Here is a 23,988-nt window from a genome sequence, read left to right as displayed (position 1 = left end):
AGTATTGTTACACATGTGCCATTATTACAGTATTGTTACATATGTGTCATTATTACAGTATTGTTACACATGTGCCATTATTACAGTATTGTTACGTGTCAGTGTTAGATTTGTCATGTGTTTGTGTCATTATTACAGTATTGTTATTGGTGTGTGTCATTATTACAGTACTATACAGTGTGTGTGGCTTCTATAGCAGTACACAGGGGGGTATGTGTAGACAGGGCAGCATTCTGTCATTAGAAAGCATTGTACACCCTCTCATCTCTAATTCTGCCTGCAGGAAGAATACAGTTACTTGAAGGAGTTATCCTGAGACGTCCCATGTCTAGAGACCTCCCCTTACTGCTTCATGCCTAGAGGTTTAGAAATAGGAACACTCTGCTCCCCCCAGCCCCCCTCCTACCCACCCAATGTATGCCTCTGCCCATCACACCCCTTATATAGTCAAATGCAGTCAAATGGTCCTCTGCAGCGAATAGAAGGAGCTAGCCTTAAAAAAAGCCAGCACTGGGACAGAAGGCAAGGCTCCCAAAAAAGTATTGAGTATCCTGAGGAATGTGCCTGCCCCCCTCTGCCTTCCCTGGTACATATTTCTGAGGCTGGAACAGCTGAGAGTTTGCACTCCAGCCCAGGGCTCAGAATAAGAAGGAGCTGAACCTCTCTCTGCATCCTCCCAAGTTCTGTTCTCTGTCCCGTTTCTCTGTCTGACTCCCCCCAAACCAAACACCAGCCATGGACGCCATCAAGAAGAAGATGCAGATGCTCAAGCTGGACAAGGAGAATGCCTTGGACAGAGCAGAACAGGCTGAAGCCGACAAGAAGGGAGCAGAGGACAAGAGCAAACAGGTCTGCTTGGAAACCCTTACTCTATTTCCCATGGCAGTGCCAATGGAGGACATCTCATGCCACCCTGGTCTTGCCTGTAGCCCACAAGACCTTCTGTTCAGTCATAATGAATACATAGTCCATTCATAGGAATGGAAAGAAAAGACATCAAATGCCTTACTATACATACTAGTCTCAAGTATATATGAAAAATGTTGGGCTGCATTAATAGTATAGTAATGGAAGGAATATTTTTCCTTTTCTGTGTTGCTGGAACTATCTAAATGTAGTTAACTGTTAGCTGCCTGGCAGTTCAGAATTGTGGTCTGGCTCTTTCTGTCATCACAGTCTGAATATTTGACCTGTATTTTGGGCAGTAGTATAACACTAAGTGATTTATTCATGGCTTGTTCATAAAGGTAAAGGTGTGGAGCAAGAAGAGACCATGCTTGGTCACAGCAATTAGTGAATGAGTCTTGGGGTAAGTTCACATTGAGGATTATTTGGAGGAGGATTTGAGGCAAATCCCTTCAGGTTTTTAGCCAGATGTGGATCCAGCAGGAATGAGACGTATAAGTTCTTTTATTTTTCTGATTCCTTTTTAATCCACTTCTGACATAAAAAATATGAAAGGAAATCTGCTTCAAAACTTCCTCTAAAAACTCTGTGTGAACCTACCCTAACATGAATACTAATTCTTCACGTTAGAAAGCTTGCTATATAAAGAGATGTTATATGGTTCAGTAGAGCTTCAATGTGTATACTATATACATATTGCTTCTATTTTTTTATTCTTAAACTTTATGAAACCACTTAGTTAGAAGAAGAGATTATTCAACTGGAAAAGCAGCTGCGGGAGACGGAGGACTTGAGAGATAAGATTTTGGATGACCATCATCTAGCAGAAGAGAGCCTCCTAACTGCAGAGGAGAAGGCTGCTAAGGTATAAGGCTGTACCAAGGTCAACCTGTCTAACTATCTTCTCTCTTTTCTCTCTCTCTCCTTGTGGTACCTGTCCTGTCCTATCCCTCTGCACCTCTGTTGCCTGCTACCACCACCTTGTTGCCCTATGTCACCACCCTCGTCCATCCACCCACTACCCCCTCTACCCCCAATGGTACTTGTACAACCCTGTCTCAGCTGGAGGATGAACTTGTAGCACTGCAGAAGAAACTAAAAGGTACTGAGGATGAGCTGGACAAATATTCTGAAGCCCTCAAGGATGCCCAAGAAAAGTTGGAACTTGCTGAGAAGAAGGCCACTGACGTAAGTTAAGGTTGAACAAAGTCCCCCCACCCATTGCGTAGTCCATGTTTTTTCTGCTACTACACTAGCTCTGCACTTGTTCTATTCAGATGTTCTTGCCCTTAATGTTCTGCATGTGTCACAAAGAAGCACTGGACATTATAGAGTTCGTATTTTTTCAATACTTCAGTACTGTATGGATATAAAGACAATGCATGGAGAGCGACATAAATGGGTTGTCTAGGATTAGATGGAAGGGTCAGCTTTCTTCCAGACACAGAGCTACTCCTATCCATGGGCTGTGTGTGGTATTGCAGTGCAGTTTCATGAATTTGCATGGACTATAAAGTGTAAAAAAAATATGCTTAGTGATATATATATATATACACACACACAAGCAGAATGGGCACAAATACTGTAATGTGTAAAAAGTTAACATGGCAATATAGTACAAAAAAGTAGCGGTTTTCTGTAGATACAAAAGAAAGGCTTGATTTCAGTGGGAATCTGCGTTGAGTAACCTGAGGTGGGTTTACCACATCCGGATTAACCCTACTGATGGGGCTAATCTGCATGCGGACACGCGGCAGTACAAACTGCAAATCGGCAGCACAAATTTCAAGAGTCAGCCTCGGATTTCTGCCGCAGATGTCACATTGGATTTTTCCATGAGGCCTCCTCTGCTAATTCTCATTTAGGATTTGTTCTTAGAATATTTAGGGTCACTCATAGCTATATATTGGAGAACCAACTATTTCAGGCTCCAGAATTCCCATTACAAGTCTAGTGCTTCCCTTTAGATCCACTAAGTTGTTTCAGGTAACCACAATGTCCTGTAGAAAAGCCATACACTGCTATATTTGTGCAGTGATCTGGGAGGGGTAGACAGAGCTTTCTTTGGCTTCAGCTGTGCCTATTTGTACAGACTGCAGTGCATCTGACAAGGTGACAATATATATGGCCTTATGGAAAGAAACTTTTACAGCATGGTGACGTCCAACCATTGTTGGCTGATGAAGTCACAGAGATGAGAATTAGTAGATGACGAGAGCCATATGAATTTTGCAGTGACCTCTTTCTACCATGCTGTCATACATCTGCCAAGGAGAAATCTAGTCCCTACTGTAAAGGAAGGAGGAAGATGATACTTGCTGTCCCTGCAGAGTGCAGAGATAGGAATACACTTGGTTTATATATAACTCCAAGCTTTATATGGTATACACTCAAGACTCTGTGCCTCAGCTGTCTGCTCCCTGTCAAATGTGAAATAACTGTGCTGGGGCGGGTCTTACACTATACCATCCCCGCATGCAGGACAAGATCAACTAATAGATATATAGAAGTGCACACATATATATCATATAGAAACACAAAAACCTATCCACATGTAGATATCTTTATCCATCCACACATCTATATCTGTTTTTTTTTATATCTTTATATATATATTAATTTATCCGTTTATGTATATCATCTCATAGCCATCTATCATTTCATATTTTTCTATCAATCATCTCATATCTATATCTCAATCATATCTAGCCATCGATCAATCATCCCTTGTTTATTATCACATATCTATCATCTCATATCTATCTCTCAATCATCTCATATCTGCCTATTATATCTATTATCTATCTATCTACGGTATATCTCTCTCTCTCATATCTGCCGATTTATCTATCTCATATTTATCTATCTATCTAAAGCAAAAATCTAGCAGCACTACATCCAACTTGAACAAAACAGGGTGCACGCCCAAAGTAGCAAAAAGGCAGCACTCCAAAATCAGTAAAAAATTAAGAAAATGCTTTATTTCACCCATGTGGATATGCGACATTTCGGCTCAACACTGACCAGTCATTGCTTGAGAAAAGTCCCAGTAAGAGGACTGAAACGTCGCAGTCTGGTGATTAAAGCAATTTTTATTTAATCTACTTTTTTGGGAGTGCTGTGGAATTTCTCTTTTTTCACCTATCTATCTATCTATCTATCTATCTATCTATCTATCTATCTATCATGTTACTCCCCAATGTGTCCATAGGCTCCGATGTACCCAGTAAATGCAGAGTGTCCTTTTGGTATACATTGGGCTGGTATCTGCCTATCATTATCTATCTATCTATCTATCTATCTATCTACCTATCTACCTTTCTATCATGTTACTCCCCAATGTGTGCCTCCAATGTGTCCATAGGCTCCGATGTACCCAGTAAATGCAGAGTGTCCTTTTGGTATACATTGGGCTGGTATCTGCCTATCATTATCTATCTATCTATCTATCTATCTATCTACCTATCTACCTTTCTATCATGTTACTCCCCAATGTGTGCCTCCAATGTGTCCATAGGCTCCGATGTACCCAGTAAATGCAGAGTGTCCTTTTGGTATACATTGGGCTGGTATCTGCCTATCATTATCTATCTATCTATCTATCTATCTATCTATCTACCTATCTACCTTTCTATCATGTTACTCCCCAATGTGTGCCTCCAATGTGTCCATAGGCTCTGATGTACCTAGTAAATGCAGAGTGTCCTTTTGGTATACATTGGGCTGGTATCTGCCTATCATTATCTATCTATCTATCATTACACATATTCCTATCTTATATCTATCGTCTCATATCTATCTATATTTCTTACTTCTCACACATACCTCAGGGTAGATATAAGCAGGACCTCCCCAGTGCCACAATATCAGAATGTGTGCTCAGTGTGTTCTTCACTTAGTGCCCTCATCTTTAGTTCTATAGATACTGTATACGGCATAAGGAGTACGAATGAAAAGATTCCTGTAAGAAGAAGAATCCATAATGTTTGTAAAATGGCATGAAAAGTAGCTGGCCGGTCAGTCCTGGCTGGCATGGAGTGAGGTGTACTGTGAGAGGGGGATACAATGGAAGGTTCTGTATTGTGCGGCAGGAGACTGCATATGGATTCCAGACAGATATTCCTTATAAGGAAAAGTATGTCGACTATTTAGAAATCGCTCTCTATGCACAATCCAGACGGCGAGGACACATTTCATTTGGAAGTTTATAGTGGGAATAGTCAGCAGTGTGGTTTTTTTTTAACAGAGTTACAACGCCTGTAGCAACTTGCCTAAATGAATTGGTTAATTACAGGAAAGCCTAAAGCAAAGCAATGTAATAAGAGGAATTAAATATTCCATAGACTGTGTGCCAGGAAGGTAACACAACAATAATGAACATAGACACTATCAATGTATATAGTACAGCACTATGTAAAAACTATATATATATATATATATCTTATATCTCTCTCTTTCTCTCTCTCTCTATATATATATATTTGTATCATATCTTTGCATCTTCTCTCTCTCTCTCTCTCTATATATATATATGATTATATCTTTTACAGCTTGCAAATCATGATAAACCATGATAATTACCTGTGTAAAAGTATAGCTATCATAAATAGTGTCAGTACAAACTCATCTATGTCCATGCATGTATAAAGGAAATCCGTGATTGCTGCCTGTTTCACTGTGAAGGGTATGACCACACAGCACGGCTGTACTAGGGTTGGGATCTGAGTACCTCATAGCCATGCCAGCTGCAGAGGGATCATATTAACTGATTAGAACAGAATTATTTGGTGCTCATTGTTTGGGCTCATGCACACCAGCGTCTGTGCCCTGTGCCCGTGCTGCAAAGTGCAGGGGCCACGTCTGTGTGCACGCTGTTTCCAGATGTGGATTGACTTCAACAGACGGTCCGCAAGAGGTGGTCCACACCGCAAAAAAATAGGACATGTTTTATTTTTTTGCAGTGTTGAGACACAAACCAAAATCCAACGGAAGTGCTTCATAGTGCTTCCGATCTGTGCCTCCACTCCGCTGCATATCCTGAGGAGTGCAGACCCTTTCCAGTCAATGCACACGGCACACAGTTTGCGGTCCGCAATACGGGCACCATGGCCATACGGTAGTGTGCATGAGCCCTTAATATTTGCACAGGATTGCAGTTTACCGCACAACCATTAACAATGAGCAGCTAGCTGCGCGGTTTCTGTAACTCCTGATTACCAGAGTTCGTGGTGCCACGCTGTTTCCACAGCTGCCATTCACTATGGGAGTTACAGAAACAGCAGAGCATAACCTGCTCACCCATTTTTGTAACTGCGGACACCCTGGGCCAGCCCTTACTCTGGTTATTTCCATCTCAGCCATGAAAAGCTGAGGTGGGAACTTAGAGGCACATTTATTAAGACCGGTGTTTTAAACGGCGGTCTTAATAAAGGTCCATAACTTCAGTGCATGCAGCGCCATTTCTAAATGTAAGACCGCTTCCGAGCTCTCTTACACTTAGACCATTTACTGAGCCTAAAACAGGTGTAGAAAATGGTAAATGAGACAGGCCTGCTGGCCCATCCCCTTCCCTGCCCACGCCACGACCACAATTTTCAGACCTGGCATGAGCGGGGCGAAGTTGCATATAGCGACACAACGGTTAGTTATGTACACCTGAAATAAGCCTAATTTAGGCGTATTTCAGCTTAGTAAATGGAGGTATATTCATACCTGTAGGTGTCAAACAGTTTTTTTATGCAGATTCAAAAAGTGAAAGGCAGTATCTATCTTTCATGCTTTCATTACCTTCCACTCTTGATTTTGGTTTTACAAACTGCATGAAAAAAACCTGATCAAAACCTGCTTGTGTTAATTTACGCCACGTTACTAAGGCTGAGATTGGAATACCCCTTTAACTTGTAAAATGAATTGCACAGACTGAAGCTTATTGTGCTGCTCTCACAGCCTAATATGGCAGTCTGTTCCTCTTAGATTAGAGGGAAACTCCTGCCAGGAGACAGAAAATCCATGAGCCGGTATTGGGCCTTGATGAGCTTGCTCTCCCAAGTTCTGGAGGCTTATAGACATATAGGCATCACAATGTTAGGGCATATGCACACGACCGTGTGTATTTAGTGGTCCGCAAAAAAATACGGATGACGTTCATGTGCATTCCGTATTTTGCAGAAGAGAACAGCTGGTCCCTAATAGAACAATACTATCCTTGTCGGTAATGCGGACAATAATAGGACATGTTCTATTTTTTGTGGAAAAGAAATACGGACATATGGAAACGGAAAGTACATGGAGTAACTTCCTTTTTTTTGTGGACCCACTGAAATGAATGGTTCCGTATACGGTCTGCAAAAAAAAGAAAAAAGGGAACGGACACGGAAAGAAGATACAATCGTGTGCATGAGCCCTTAGAGAAATCCAGCATTATGCCCCATAAGCCAAATTTTCTACAAATATTTTTTCGGCTGCTGTGGAGGATATTTTTTAAACGAACGAATTGTGAAGTCTAGCAGTAAACTGCTCTTCTCAAAACTGCACTTATCAGCAGGGGCGTACATAGAAATTATTGGGCCCCATAGCAAGAATCTGAATTGGGCTCCCTAACTCCACCCGCTACCCACCGAGGACCATCCCACCACCTGCCCTGGCTCCTCCCCTGCCACACCCCCTTTGTATTCCTACTGACCCAGAGAATGAAGGGCACAGGTCAGTTTTGGCACAAAGGGAACACCATAGGATCAAAACCCGTAAAGCGGTGGAGGAATTTTTTATTTTATTTTTATTCCACCCCGTTTGGAATTTTTTTGCCCGCTTCCTAGATGGCAGCACTGAACTGTGATATAGTGATTTCTATACAGACTAATGGAGCAATTTACATCTCATGAGTGTAAGTTGTGGTCCACTTGGGGGACCTAACAAAAAGTTTTTTTTAAATGTAAAAATATATAAAGAAAACTTAATATTCCAAAAAAAAATTAACAAAAAAAAATAGCATTATGGGCATCGTCGCATGCGAAAACGCCTATACTATTAAAATATTTTAAAAAGTTAGCCCATATGGTGAATGGCGTAACAGAAAAAAAAGGTCAATTTGCGTTTTTTATGAAGTGAGTCCTGTGCATTTCAGTTTTACATTTCTGTGGGGATTTGAACTCACAACCATCTACATTAAAGGCAAGAATCTTAACCACTAGGCTATAGAGCTTAATGCTAAGTTGTTGCTGAAAAACCTCATATAAGTTTCTCTTGTATTAAAAACCTCATAGAAGTTTCTCTTGTATTACACAAGAGAAACTTCTACGAAGTTTTTCAGTAATGACTTAGCACTGAGCTCTATAGCCCAGTGGTTAAGGTTCTTGTCTTTAATGAAGATGGTTGTGAGTTCAAATCCTTGCAGAAACATTTTAAAAAATAGAGTCTAAATTAGACTTGTATACACAGGGTGTCCCTCAAACATAGTGACCATGCTTGGGAATACCCCTTTCAGGTTGGTTGGTAATACTGACTCCATATATAGACACATCCATATATGGAGTCAGAGCAGGGACTCCTAAGCTGGGAAATTCCCCACTCTGGGGCCCTGACAGAGCATAGGAGAAGCAAGCAGGGCTCAGGGCCCCATAGCAGCTGAGTGGTCTGCCTATATTGGCAGTATGCCACTGCTTATCAGTTTATACATCATATAATGCAATTTACAAGTTTCTTACGTTTTTTTTTTTTAAATTGTTGCAGCAAATGGCGGATGTTTAGGCATGCAGTTGCCTATCTCTGTCCATACGTTTCTCAGGATTGTTTCTAATGTACCTGCCGAATGTGGGAACTTTAATTTATTACACTATAAGGTACATGATTACCAAAAATAATTTGTAATGTGATTTCATACTATAGTCCAGGGGTAAGCAAACTCCGTCACTCCAACTGTTGTGAAACTACAACTCTCAGCATGCATACTTGCTCTGTTCTTCTCAGAATGCCCATAAAAATGAATGGAGCATGCAGGGAGATGTAGTTTTACAACTGGAGTGCCGAAGACTGCTGATCCCAGCTATACTCTATAACTACTGTAGATTGTCATTAGACAGTAACTAGCGCCCTCTGCTGGGATTGTACAATACCGCACAGAGCTGACAAAATAGACTGGTATGGATGGGTTTTCTAAATGTAATTAGGCTCTGTTGATTATTATGTATTACTCTTATTATTTATTATTAAAGTTCCATTCATTCCATGGCGCTGTACATATGATAAGGGGTGCACATACATAATACAGACAATTGCACTAAGCATGAATAAGACGAGTTACAGACTGGTACAGAGGGAGAGAGGGCCCTGCCCGTGAGGCTTACAAATGTTCTCACTTCCATTAGTTCTTCTCCATCAGGTTTCTGTTACTCTTTTAGGGTGAAGTCACACACAGCTTTTGTGGCAGTTTTTTTTTTTAGCAACAGTCAGAATTGGGTTGGCAGGGAATGAGAAATAAAGGAAAGAATTATCATTCTCCTTTCTGCAGGATCCACTTCTGGCTTTGCCTCAAAAACTCCCACAACAAGCTGTGCGTGAGACCACCCTTTGGCTTGGTCAGTGATTTCCATCAGTCATTGTGAGCCAAAATCAGGACTGGAGCCTACACAGACATCAGGTATAGAGAAAAGATCTGCACCTGTTCTGTGTTTAGAGCCGCACCTGGTTTTGGCTCAAAATCACTGATGGAAATCACTGATCAAACACTGACCAACCATTGATTGTGTGAACTAGGCCTTACTGTGCAAATAATGTAGCATTCTGCACAATTCTGTCCAGTAAAATAAAACAAATAAAAAAGCAGAAACCTGACAGAACCATTAAAAGCTAGTGGAGAGGGAAGAAGGGATCATAATGGATGAAATCCAATCGGTTGTGGATCCTACAAAGTGTAAGTGCACACCAGGACGCCAGTGTAAATAGAGCCTAGCTGCAATATGTCTGTAAAGGAAAAGATTCTAGATATTATTTGACTTTCATTCTGATTCCAAAGTTCATAGATAAAAAAAGATATCACTAATTGAAAAGCAGAGCAGAATTACGTAACATAAAGAAGTCCTTTAGTACTATAACTAGATCTCTAGTAGCAGGTTAGTAACACCTGTACAATCACACTGATCCAGTAATGCTGTTCATTTAAAGGGACTATGAAAATACAAGGGCTACAAGTATTTCGATTGACTGTCTATCTATCACTAGCTATCTAACGCTATCTATCTAATTCTATCTATGTACTGTATATATTATCTATCTCTCTATCTATCTATCACTAGCTATCTAATACTATCTATTTCTAGTTATCTAATTCTATCTATCATTTTATTCCCCAATGTGTGCCTCCAATGTGTCAATAGGCACCCATGTACTCAGTACTAATACTCTCTAGCTATCTTTTTATCACTAGCTATCTAATTCTCTCTATCTATATATCACTAGCTATTTAATATTATCTATTACTAGTTATCTAATTCTATCTATCATTTTTTTCCCCAATGTGTGCCTCCAATGTCAATAGGCTCCCTTGTACACAGTACTAATACTCTCTAGCTATCTACCTAGTTATCACTAGTTATCTAATATTATCTATCACTAGCTATCTAATACTATCTATTACTAGCTATAATACTATCACTAGATATCTAATATTATCTATCACTGGCTATCTAATACTATCTATCACTAGACATATAATACTATCACTAGCTAACTAATACTATCTATCTATCTATCAATCAATCAGTCAATCAAGTTACTCCCCTGTGTGCCTCTAATGTGTCCATAGGCTCCTCACTAGCTATCTTTAATACTATCTAATATTTTATATCACTATCGCTAGCTATCTATTTATCTATCCCCAATGTGCCCCTCCAGTATACATTGGACTGATATGTGTTGGGTTTGCGTATCCGCAAAACACGAGCACGGGCCGAGTGCATTGCGCATTTTGCAGATCAGAACATCCTTCTCCATGATAGAAATGTTGTACCTTTTTTGGCGGGCCACGGATCGGCAGTGCGGATGTGGACAGAACACTGTGTACTTGCCGCATCTTTTGTGGTCCCTTTGAAATGAATTTGTCCGCATCCGATTTGCAAAATTGCAGAACCAGATGCAGACAGAAAAATACAGTTGTGTGACTGGGTCCTTATGGAGAGGGACACAGTAAAAAAAATATCCATTTATTTCAGTGGGGGTTTGCATTTGTCTGAGGCTTCCATCTAAAGGGCACATCACATATACCTTTGATAAAAAGGAGAAGTGAACAGAGGCTTAGATGCAATGCCTAATGTGCACTGCATGTACAAAGCAGCAGACAGCATTGCTTGGGAGTCCGGATGGAACGCAGTTTGCTCTAATGGCCGTATTACATTTCATTGTTCCTTTTCTGCCTGCCCTCTGGGAGCAAATATAATACATTACAAAGAGTGAAGACTGAGCTTGTACATGAAAACCAGGGCAACGAAGAGGTGTCAGTGTTAAGGTCTGTTCACATTATATTTGTGGTGTCTGTTCCGCTGATATACTGGGAAAGCGCCTGACATTCATCCTGAGCATGTCCATAGGGAAACGTTAGCCACACAGAGGCCAAAAGCGAGTCCTTCTGGCCGGTATACGTAGGAAACAGTACGGAAAGGTGTAGCAGACTGCTCTATTCCATACAACGGCATCCTCAGTGGGGGAGGTTTTAGTCTGGCTGATTCTCGGCATGTTTGCCAGTTTGCGGCCGAATCTCTGTCAGTCCCCATTAAAGTTAATGGAGTGGGCGTCACTCACGTAGCTTCCGGCAATACCGGATACAGAGGGATCCAGCACGAATGCTAGTGTGAATCTAGCCTTACAGGAGCGGCGTTCAGTCCGGGAAATACCGCTGTCACATGGAGCATATGACTGAATACGCTCATCTGACATTGGCCTTACACCTAGTCACTAGCCCACTGAAAAAACAACCAATTACTGACTCTTTTAGTCAACTCATTTTTTTTGCTTGTATGTCGGTTTCAGCTTTATTTAGTACTCAAGTTGTCCCCCTCCCCAGTGATCTCTGCTCAAGCATGCACCTGGTGATGATCATTGGAGACCCATCATCTTGGGGTTTCTTCAAGCCTCCTTATGCGGTGCTCACATATCCATGGTGCTGTCCCATATTGGTTTTTCCCCTTCTAAACCAGGATTGAATTCTGTTGGTTTCAGACCTGGTTTTGAAAAGAAATTTGCAAACATTTTGATCTGTTGGTCTGTGTCCATAAACTGCCCCTACCTCTGTATAAGGGCTCATGCACACGACCCTATGTATTTTGCAGTCCGCAAAAAAAGATCGCCAAAAATGTATTTTGCGGAACGGAACAGCTCGACCTTCATAGAACTGTACTATCCTTGTCCGTAATGCGGACAATAATAAGACATGTTCTATATTTTTGCGGAACGGAAATACGGAAACGGAATGCACATGGAGTAACTTCAGTTTAGTTAAGTTCAGTTTCAGTCATAGGTTGGAAGCTGTAGGTTCACCACTTCAGGCCCAGTTCACATTCAGTGTTTGATCAGTGATTTCCATCAGTAATTTTGAGCCAAAGCCAAGTGCTGGTTTTGGCTCACAATCACTGATGGAAATCACTGACGTGTGAATGAGGCATTAATCAGTATTTGATCAGTGATTTCCATCAGTAACCTTATACCTGTGTTTCCTCCACTCCTGGTTTTGGTTTATAATCACTGACAGAAATCACTTGCCAAAGGGCTTGTTGACTTGAATAAATGGGTTCCGTTCCGTGCATTGGGGCCACAATTTGCGGTCCGCAATGCACAGAGAACGTTCGTGAGGCCTCCGGGAGGGGTCCAGACCCATTCAACTTGAATGGGTCCGCATCCCTCAATTCCACAAAAAGATAGGACATGTTCTATCTTTGTGCGGAATGGAAGTACAGAATGGAACCCCATAGAAGCACTCCGTAGTGCTTCTGTGGGTTTCTGTTCCGTGCTTCCGTTCCGCATCTCCGGATTTGCAGACCCATTCAGGTGAATGGGTCCGCATCCGTGATGCGGAATGCACACGGAACAGTGTCCGTTTATTGCAGTCCGCAATACAGCAACAGAACCCATACGTTTGTGTGAACAAGCCCAAACACTGACGAAATCACTGATTTGTGAACTAGGCCTATTTTTGTTGCAGTTTTTTGAACCAAAGCAGAAGTGGCTTCATAATGAATGGGAAATAGATAGGAAGGACTTCTACTTCTCCTTCCTGCTGAATCCACTTCTGATTTACTTTAAAAAAAAATAAAAAAGTGCATCAAAAACTGCCACAAAAAAGCTGTGTGACAGCACCCTAATTCCGCACAGATTTCCGTGTGGATTTCTGTGTGTTTCCTCACCAAATCTGCATGTGGTACTTGCAGCTTTTGGTGCGGATTTGCAGTGATTTTGCCATAGATCTCACTCTTCCATTAAGGGCTCATGCACGCAAACGTGTGCTGGCCGGGCCACTGTACAAAGGATCCCAATCACTTGAATGGGGTCCGTGATCCGCAGTAGATGGTCTGGGGTTCCATGCCTCCGTTCCACACTGCACTTTCCGGATTGTGGACCCATTCAAGCAGTTTGCGGGCAACTGGCCGACAACTGTCATGTTCCTGAGGCCTAAGAAGGGTGAAACCTGCACCAAAAATCACACAATTGACATGCTGCAGATTTCACAATCCACACAGCAGGTCAGTTTCCACACTGAACAAAAAAGTGCACGAGATTGGTCTAATCTCATACACTTTTTCCGTGACTGTATTCTGCTGCGGAATCCGCATTGTATGCAGGTGGCCTCAGACAGTCTGCAGACTATTACTTTTAGTGACTGTGGTAACACCATGAGACAGTCACCAAAACCCAGCTGTCACCTAGTGTATGTTCAAGTGCGCCCTCTGTGGGCACCAGGGAGAAGCACAAGCCTTTCTACCTGCTCTAGAAACTTGTACTGACTATAGTTTGGACATAGTTTGAGACTCAGAATATATGGGTCCATTTATCAAACTGGTGTAAAGTACAACTGGTTTAGTTGCCCATAGCAACCAATAAGATTCCACCTTTCATTTTCCAAAGGAGCTGTGAAAAATGAAAGGAGGAATCTGATTGGCTGCTATGGGCAAGTAAGCCAGTTCTACCAGTTTAATAAATGACCCCAATAATCCCTATATGGCTGTTTAGGACACGACTCTCACGGCCTGTGATGCAAGTGACTAGACGGTAACGCCCATCACATGTGACTGTGACTCGCAATTTGGCTTTTTTTTTTTTTCATCTAAAGTTGCCATTCAAGCAATACAAGCAGCTTGTCTTTGGTGGCGTGACTTGTCGCCGTTGCGTGACACATGTAGCCCTAGTCGTAAAGTCAGGAATACTGCAAAAGCGATCATTCCCCTATGGCAGGGATCGGCAAACTTCGGCACTCCAGCTGCTGTGAAACTAAAACTCCCAGCATGCAAACATACTGTTCTTCTAACTCCCATAGAAGTGAATGGGGGCATTTTGGGAGTTGTAGTTTCAGAACTACTGGAGTGCTGGAGGTTGCTAATCCCTGCCCTATGATGTCAGAATTTTTGTCATAACAGAAGACGCCTTGGGACTTTTTTGCAGCTTATAACGCTTGCCCGTGTGAATAAGGCCTTAACCATGTGCACTACATATATGTGAGCACAGACCTCAGCCTGCACCAGGAGACTACTTACTACCTGTGGTGAAGGCGCTCTGTCTGCAGACTACCACTAGGTGGCGGTGACGCCCCTGCTTATTGCTGAATACTTGCATTTATTACCTGGTTAGGGGGCTTATCTAGGTATTAGCCCCTTCCTCGCCCATATAGCATGGAGCGGGGGCACACGTGCCTGACACCCCTAACCACCTAGAGGTAGTCACCCCAGCACCTGACCAGGCAGCAGCCGCCGTCCTCTGATGAAAGGGTTAATTGGAGGGGCTGGAGCCTATGTAAGGAGGAGACTTCCTGTCTGCAGGCTGAGCGAGTCAGAGTGAAAGCGAGAATTACCGGGGACGAATCCCTCTCCTCACATTGTGCAAGCAGCCGGAAGTAAGCGGCGTCAGCTGTAGAGAGCGGGAGGAATGGCCGGCATGACTTCTCTGGAGGCCGTCAGGAGGAAGATCAAGTGCCTGCAAGACGAGGCGGATGCCGCCGAGGAGAGGGCAGAGCGGCTGCAGAGGGAGCGGGACGTGGAGAGGAAGCTGAGGGAGACGGTAAGCGTGCCCACTGGTGCCTGGCATTGCCCCTGTTATAGCAGCCATCAGGTGCCAGCTAACAGTTAACTGAAGGGCTGCCTGTCCCAAGAGCTTGCACTCTGTGCTGTGCATTGGGCCCTAGGGAGGGGATGGTTGGGACTAGAGCAGAGAATGTCAGGCATGCAACAGGGCTCATCTGGGCTGCGGTTAACTCCTTGTCTGCCGCATCTACCTGGGGTGTGGTGCTTCCTACCTCTACTCCATGTTGTGAGTGCTGCTATCTGGGGCCATGACTGTATCTTATATCAATTGATGAACCTGTAATAAGGAACTGACAGCATCCAATATGAAGGTTTTATTGAGACAATTTAAAATCCATGTATTGCTTACGCATTTCAGGCTGGCATCTAGCCTTTACTCATCTCATACATGCAGGTGCTGAACTTTCTATTTTATTTTCTTGCCATATCTGAATTTGCATCTAATTCTCATTATCTGGTTTCTATCATCTCCAGCAGGGATCAGCAACCCCTGGCGCTCTAGCTGTTCTAAGACTACAACTCCCAGAATCCTCCTTTCTCTTCTGTGGGAGTTATAAGAACATCCAAGAAAGTGTCGGTGCTGAGAGTTGTAGTTTCACAGCAGCTGATCCTTGATCTGCCCTTGAGGTGTGTATGTATAGGTGCCAAGCCAATGAGTGCCCAGGTGGTCACAGTGCCTGGCATCTAGCTCCACCTCCTGCCTTTGTCCATTGATGGTGAAGTGTTCTAAGCTATATTTCCATCCACGTGATTCCAGCTGGAAACTATTCGGCCATGCAGTAAGGGAGCCTTATGTAGGGGCCATACTGTCTTCCCCAGATCCCGGGGAGGCAGCAGATCTGCTGGGAGTTTCTTTGAACTTTCCTCTCCTTATAAGGCTGTCCGCCTTGTCTTGTCACTGACTGTACCGATGTCCTTCCCCTCAAATACTCCAGTGACACAACAGGAAGCACTACATTGCAGTTCACTGCTCCCAGCACATTCTTCACTTCTGTTACTTTGAAGGAAGTTGGATTGTTTCGCCCTGGTTAAATATTGATACACACTTGTCAGTACCTCTATAGTGCTTGAACATTCCCAGCCTTGGTTCCTTCAAGAACCCTGCTTCTTATTTCTCAGAAAACATGTCTGAATCCTCCCAAATCCGTATGACCTTGTGCACAAATGGTTAACACTGGGATATAATCAGCGGCATGCAAATATTTAGTCACTGCGTGCAATTTGGTGATTTATTTTTTATTCTAACCTTTTGCTGGGGTGGTCCTCTTATCTTTGTTTGTGCCTTTCTTTTACCATAGGGTGGAGTTTAGTGCATGTCTCATTGTCACTTTGTCATCTCTTCCCTCTCCAGTCTAAGAATCCTTCATCGCCTCTCACCACATTACTGTAAAACCGGTAGAGCGGACTGCTGCGCTAGCGCTTGATTTGACAGCGCCCTACCATTAATTGTAATCCAGTTATTAGTCTACTTGCCAAGTAGACCTAACTGCTAATTTTATTACGTTAATAATATGGCCCGGGGCCGGAAATTGTCATATCTGGGATAACATGTGGTTTCTTCATTGTTTATAAGGTAACATTATTATAGTCTTCATTCACATTATTGCTATGTTGATGGGTGGTTTGTATAATTCCTGTATAGAAAGGGAATGCCCAATATGACGCTCGTCAGTCATTTTTCAGATCCATTGTACCTGTATTAAGGAGGTGGTCTCATGAAAGTATTCTACCATTTTTCAAACCAATTAGAATACTCTAAATAATTTTTTTTTAGCATAGCCACTGAGCAACTAAATAAAATGTATCTGTATAGCGCCACCTGCTGTTTGTTCTTTTGATCATCTCTCAGTCCACCTTGCTGAGGTGGTCACACATGCTCAGTGCACGTTTACCTTCCACTGCCATCAGTCAGATGTTCTGTTAGAAGCTGTGACAGTTACAGGGAGTAAACTGCAGAAGGAAGGACCTGACCCTTGAGAGGGCATGCCCTATGAGCTTCCAACCTGAAATAAATCTATAGGAACAATGAATGGGGAGATCCCAGGATCCATGTGAGGTACTGGGCTGGGTCTAGCTTTGTTAGAGATTGTCATATGATGTCTGATCTTAATTTTTTTACATTAATCATGGGATAAGAGCTTTGTTCGGTTTGTGGGTCGGTATGCTGTCGGCCAAAGGGTTGTGTGGCTGCAGCTATTCCGACCCGCTTGGTATATGTTCCTGCGTTGCATAAACGCGGCAGATTTGTGTGCATCAAATCTGCAGTGTTGTGCAGCAAAGATATAGATATTTTTTTTCTAAATCTCATCCATGCATTGCAGAGAATGTCCACACAACATGGGTTGTAATGTCAATTTATGTTGCAGATATCTGATAGGGATTTCACCATTTGCAATAGAAAGAGTAAAATCTGCAGTGTTCTGTTTAAAATTCACAGAATTTGGTGTAGATTTTGCTGCTGCAGATCTCCCCTTATGGTCTGCTTGGCCAAGCATGGATGTGCATTTGATAGAAACAGGATTAAAGGGGTATTCTGGCAACAAAAAGGTATCCCCTACACTGGTAATGGAGGATGACTATTAGGCCTCTTGCACACGACCATACATGAAAGTATGTATGTCCGTGTGCATTCTTAATTTTACAGAACAGCTTTGCCATAATAACAGTCCTATCCTTGTCCGTTATGTGGACAATAGGTGGTTTTATTTTTTTGCAGAACAGAAATACAGAATGCTTATGGGGTAACTACCGTTTTTTGGGGGATCCATTGAAATTAATGGTTCAGCATATGGTCTGCAAAAGAAAAACCTGGAATGGACACAGAATATGTTCGTGAGCCCTTAGATTGGTGGGGTCTCAAACCCCATGGAGCTCCCCCTGAATTGGATCGAGTGGCTGGTTGGAATGTGTGACGCCACTCCATTAATTTCTGTGGGAGTGCCGGAGATAGGCAAGTACAATGCTCTATCTCTGGCACTCCTATAGAAATAGAGTGGCGGTGTGCATTCCTACCAGCCACTCTGTCCATTTCAGGGGGAGCTTTATGAGGTTTGGGGCCCTCCCATGATTGGTAGGATCTCCACTGATCAAATAGTTATACCCTATCCTGTAGCCAGAATATCCCCTTTAAGCTACTGTCGGATAACTGTAGTAGAGACTTATCTCCCTGAGGACATTAGGTATGGGCATGTTGAAATCCAGCTGCCCAATCTGTCTTCAGGGAAGAGTTGAGACAACCCTTAAACATTAGGTGGCCACCATGCATTGGGTCAGATGTTCCACACTGTACATATAGCCTTGTGTGGTTCTTCAGTATATGCTGTGCACATTTACACCTGTGTGTTGGGTCCTTGAGAGGTCAGGGTCTCTCTGTACACAGCACATAGTTGTAATGATGGTCCTGCCCTCAGGAAGTTGTTACCCAACTCACTGACAAATGTATGTGTAATGGCTAGAAACCAGGCTGTGTACAGGAGGGGTTAATTACGCACACATAGTTTTGTAGGGCGGGTTGCTCAGCAAACACTCCATCAAACCCAATGGCTAGGCATGGAGGACTTACTTGATGTATGGCCAGAACATTGCATCCCGTATGCTTGACTCTTGGTTAAGGGTCATTGCTGTGTACATAAATATACAGTCCTATGGTTTGCAGGCTTTCTTACCTTTTGAAACCTTATCTACTGTGTGAACACTAGAAGCCACAGATATGTTCATTGCCTCTTCTGGAAAGAGGAAGTTACCAAGTGTTTGTATCTCGTTTGAGAGGCGTTTGACCACATCCTACGTTCACATCCCGGCATACACCCTATAGATGAAGAATAACATGATGCAGCAGACCTTTAGCTCTTGGCATTTATATATTCTATATTAGTCCATTTTTTATAATATCAAAGACTGTCTTCTCCACGGAAGACATGTCATGATGTATGGTCAAGGGTCTTGGTTAGCAGTTGGATCTTTTCTTCTGGAGGAAAAACTTCAGCAGAATTCTCAGTATGGGTATTACCAGGAAGACAACGGAGCTGGTTACAAGGCCGCTTTATAAAGGGAATGTGCTGATGAATTCATACCACCCCCCCCTAACCACAGGCAGCGAATATAACCAGCTCCATCACTTCCAAGCTATGTTTTACCCGGAGATGCTGCAGTATTTCAACAGTTTTAATAAAGAACTGGGCTTCAGGTGACGTTTGTTAGGCAGATCACCTCTCGCTTCTCCCACCAAACTCTGACAGGTCTCTCTCTCTCTCCCTGTAGTCCGGTCAGTCAAGCCAGGTTAGGGCAGCATGAATCTGCTGACACCTTCTCTTGAAGGATTTTGGTGCATCTCTGGCATGTCTTCCCCCCCCCCCCCCCCATGAAAATCCACGTAGTAGAATAAAAATCGCACCTTAACATGGAAACTGCAAAAAAAAAGAAAAAAGCTATTTGCAGATCTACAGCAGGTAAGCTGAAAATTCATGGCAGAAATCTATGGGTCAGCCTTAGATTTCTGCTGTGGATTCGGTATAAATGCACACCGGCCTAATTCTCCTTTTGTAAAACCTGAAATTCAGTAATGGATGCTATTCTAGAGTCCTTACTTCCACAAAGACCACTGGAAAATGGAACCTCACATCCTACACACTCCTGGGGTAGATTATAATGTGCTGGGCTATAATGAGTGGCTATGCCCACTCCCTGCCCATTTATTGGAAAAATGGGGAGCAGAGCTCCCCCCCCAAACGCCTAACTTTGCAAACTTTTGATGCCAGTTTTCTGGATTCTTAATGTTCCCCATAATGCTTATTAGAGCAAGCAGACATATGGATTTTTTTTTTTTTTATGGTTTTGGTTTGTGCTATGTGGCAGATGATGGTCCTTCCAGATGCTGGCCTAGCCCTTTGTTCATCTTTGTGGGCATCATTTTGTTTCACTGACTGCATTCTTTCTCTTGCTCACCTAGGCTGAAGCAGATGTAGCCTCATTGAACAGGCGCATCCAGCTGGTAGAGGAGGAGTTGGATCGTGCTCAGGAGCGTTTGGCCACAGCTCTTCAGAAACTGGAGGAAGCTGAGAAGGCTGCAGATGAGAGCGAGAGGTGAGTTTTTACATATTTTTTTATTTTTTTTGCATTTAGATTTCCTCTTAAGTGGTCAGCGTTGGTGTTGAGACATCATTTCAGCTGTGACCGTATGTCATCCTTCAAACTAAGATGGAAGGAACGTTCTGTGTGGTTGGAAGATGGTCGTCAACCACTTTACCATTTTACAAACCTTATTAATTGTGATTTAGCCTTGCAAGGCCAGCTGTGTAGGGTTTCTGTGCCTCGGTCAATACATTAAACTGCAGAACCTGGGTGTCTGGATTTTTTTTTTTTTTTTTTGCTATGTAAATAACCAGCGCTGATTCTGTATGGGGCATTGCATTATTGTCCTACACTTTATTTGGCACATCTACTATTGTTGAGTTTTAGACCTCTTGCACACGACCGCATGTATTTTTCAGAACGGAACAGCTGGCCCCTAATAGAACAGTACTATCCTTGTCCGTAATGCGGACAATAATAGGAAATATTCTATTTTGCGGAACGGAAATGATGCACACGGGGTACTTTTTTTTTTTTTTTTTTTTTTTTTTTTTTTTTTCGGAACCATTAAAATGAATGGTTCCGTATATGGTCCGCAAAAAAAGGAACTGACACTGAATGAAAATACGTTAGTGTGCAATTTGTATTCACTGGTGGGTGTCCTGCTGCATTTCAGAGGCATGAAGGTCATTGAAAACAGAGCCCTGAAGGATGAAGAGAAGATGGAGCTGCAAGAGATCCAGCTTAAGGAAGCCAAGCACATTGCTGAGGAGGCTGATCGCAAATATGAAGAGGTGAGGGCACAAAGACTTCTTAAGCCTTTGGCCAAACAAGTGCCCTTAAGAGGAAAGATCTTGTATACCTTTTAGGAGTCAAATCGGAAGCAGCATTAGTCTGTTAAAGACACTATAATTTAGTTTTACATAAAGTATAGATATTTTAATTTGCAGAATAAACATTCCCATCCAGTTATTCAACTCTATATACACAACCTTCTCCCCAGCCTCTGATAGGAATTACAATTTACACCCAGCTAGCATCCCCCCTGTAAAGGAATCTGTACTAGTTTGTGGGCAGCACATCCCTGTTCATGCTGGACAGGATAGACAGAGGGGGTGTTCTCTTTTCCGAAATGGCTCCTAGGAAGACATTTGTCATTCATGTTCTTCATTTCACTGCTTGGTTAAATTCTGTGCATAACATGAGTTTCCCTCTGTGTGGTAGGTTGCCCGTAAGTTGGTGATCATTGAGGGTGACCTGGAACGTGCAGAGGAACGTGCTGAACTTTCAGAGAGGTGAGTGCATGTCCCCGGAGTGTGCATGTTTCCACTGGCTGCATCCCTGTGCACTTTAATATACACCTTGAACATCATCCTGGAGATGTTTCCCCACAGGAATGCATTGCATGGTTTAGAGCAGCCTGGAGACCCTCCAAAGTTGGTGTTCTGTTGTGTAAAAAAATATATATATATATTCTGCTGGTCTCTAAACGCAGAATATAGGTCTATGATATTCCATAGCAACATGGTTCACACAGTAAAGAAATAAAAACTTGGATAACTTTTTTTTTTTTTTTAAAAAGAATCTTTCAACAAGTAATGACTACTTGCTATGAAATACAAATACATTACACCTATTTTTAAGGGGTTGTCTCCCTTCAGAAAGTCATTTTTAATGTAGAGAAAGTTAATACAAGGCCCTTACTAATGTATTGTGATTGTCCATATTGCCTCCTTTGCTGGCTTGACTAATTTTTCCATCAAATTATACACTGCTTGTTTCCATGGTTACGACAATACTGCAATCCATCAGTGGTGGTCGTGCTTGCAGACTATAGGAAAAAATGCCAGCCTCTTTAGCAGCCGGGAATGCTCATAGGCCAGAGCTTTTTATTATAGTGTAAAAGCACGGCCACCGCTGCAGGATTTCACGGTGGTCGTAACCATGCGCAGTGTATAATGAGATGGAGAATGAATCAAGCCAGCAAAGGAGGCAATATGGACTATCACAATACACTAGTAAGTGCTTTGTATGAACGTCCTCTACATAATGCCATTTGCTGAAGTGACACAAGCTCTCTAATGTTTTAGAGAGGAAAAAACACATAATTTGCTCGTTAGATGTTATCGTGCAAGTGTATGTTCACTATTAACTACCATCTTGCCGATTGCTGTAATCTACATAAAACTGTTTGGCTTAATTTTTATACTGCTCATCAGTTACAGCTTTATAGTCCAGAGCTGCATTTCCAAATCTGCTGGAAGTCAGTCCTACCAAGATGCACCCCCTAAAAGTGGCCATATACCTTCAATGGCTGAGTCATTTGCCCAGTCCCCTCTACCTTCCTATACACATGTTCCGTCCATGGTTTGCATCTTGCAGATTTTTTTTTTTTTTTTTTTGTGGAAAGCACATGGATGATCTGCAACTGTATGTTCATTCCACAAAAAAGATAGACTATGTCCTGTGCATGGACCATGGGTCCGCAAAAAATGTGGATGCAAGACAAATCTGTACTTGTAAGGTCTGGCTAGACATTGAGCAACCAATGGATTCTGCTAGATGTGAGATCTGAAGCTGTGGATCAGTGCATAAGTAAAGCAATAGACTAATTTTATATGTGAACATACTTGGCAGAATATATTGGCACACTTCAGAACTGATAACCCAACTCCTACTGACCAAGAACTAGCTTTAACTGATTCTCGTGTATTCACGTGTAACAATGTGTTTTTCTTTGCATGCTCCACATATTTGAATGGCTTGTGTGCTCCTTCCTTATTTCATGCACTCATTAATAGTCGCTGCCGACAGCTTGATGAACAGCAGAGAATAACGGACCAAACGTTGAAAAGATTACTAGCTTCAGAGGAGAAGGTACTGCTGCCAGTCTGGGCCCTCTTTATCCCTGGCTGCTGGGCTTCAGATCTCCTCTTAACTCGCTCTAAAGCAGTATTTTCCGCACTTTCCTCTCACTGCGGTGTCCCCCCTTATCTGTTAGGAGTCTTTTTTTTATTTAATGGTACGTGACTGTCTCAAGCTGAGAAAAAGCTGCATTGTCCACATGTAAAAGATGTGATTTGTATGTGGAGGTTACAACAACGATAATGAGGGTGGGCGACTTACCCATAGCATGATATCCACATCTTTAGAGTGCGTTCAAATTGCTGGTCAAAATTCTGGGTTTCCATTAGAAAGGGTAAATTGATTCCGTTGGGCAACATTGATTTTACCATGTTTCCATTATTTTAGTTCTGATCCTGTAATGAAACAGAACAATGGCAAAGTAAGATATGTGAACAAATATCTTCCTTGGCAACTTTCTCAATGCTACTTAAGACGTTGCATCTTTTACATCAACAGCACAGCTTTTTTTTTTAAATTTTAATTTTAGCTCTGTAATTCTCCTTTTTGGTCCTGTTTGGTTTTTCATTGTATTCTCTCCTTTCAATCTCCCCCTTTTTTTTTTTTTTTTTTTTTTTCCCCCTCCTCTCCCCTTCGCCCCCCTCCTTCCGTCTTTACTCTTGCCACTTCTTCCATTCACCTCACCCATGCAAACAGCAAATGTGCTGAGCTTGAGGAGGAGTTGAAAACTGTTACCAACAACCTGAAATCTCTGGAGGCCCAGGCAGAAAAGGTAGGATGACAGTGTGTATGTTGACCTATGTGGCGAGCGCTGCAGCTGTCCATGGATGGGTTTCAGACAAGACACTACCATGGCTTCTGTAACGCTTAA

At 42.5% G+C, this 23,988-nt stretch overlaps 1 protein-coding gene across 12 annotated transcripts in view; it reads left to right on the top strand.

The window, feature by feature from the left end:
* Window positions 1–553: 553 nt before the first annotated feature.
* TPM1 (tropomyosin 1) overlaps window positions 554–23,988 on the top strand; it is a 45,064-nt gene continuing 21,629 nt past the window's right edge. The window contains exons 1-7 of one of the 12 annotated variants that reach the window (XM_044279818.1): window positions 589–849; window positions 1,646–1,771; window positions 1,969–2,094; window positions 20,131–20,264; window positions 20,929–21,046; window positions 21,477–21,547; window positions 23,814–23,889. In XM_044279818.1, coding sequence (XP_044135753.1) covers window positions 736–849; window positions 1,646–1,771; window positions 1,969–2,094; window positions 20,131–20,264; window positions 20,929–21,046; window positions 21,477–21,547; window positions 23,814–23,889 — 765 coding nt within the window. In that variant the 5' untranslated portion in view covers window positions 589–735. Of the gene's footprint in view, window positions 850–1,645; window positions 1,772–1,968; window positions 2,095–14,938; window positions 15,160–20,130; window positions 20,265–20,928; window positions 21,047–21,476; window positions 21,548–23,053; window positions 23,130–23,813; window positions 23,890–23,988 lie in introns of those variants that run through there. The other 11 variants (XM_044279812.1, XM_044279809.1, XM_044279811.1 and 8 more) reach the window with 11 other exon arrangements.

The sequence above is a fragment of the Bufo gargarizans genome, chromosome 2 (assembly GCF_014858855.1).
Source record: "Bufo gargarizans isolate SCDJY-AF-19 chromosome 2, ASM1485885v1, whole genome shotgun sequence".
In the NCBI taxonomy this organism is placed as follows: Eukaryota; Metazoa; Chordata; class Amphibia; order Anura; family Bufonidae; genus Bufo; species Bufo gargarizans.
This window is presented reverse-complemented; position numbering and strand designations above follow the sequence as displayed.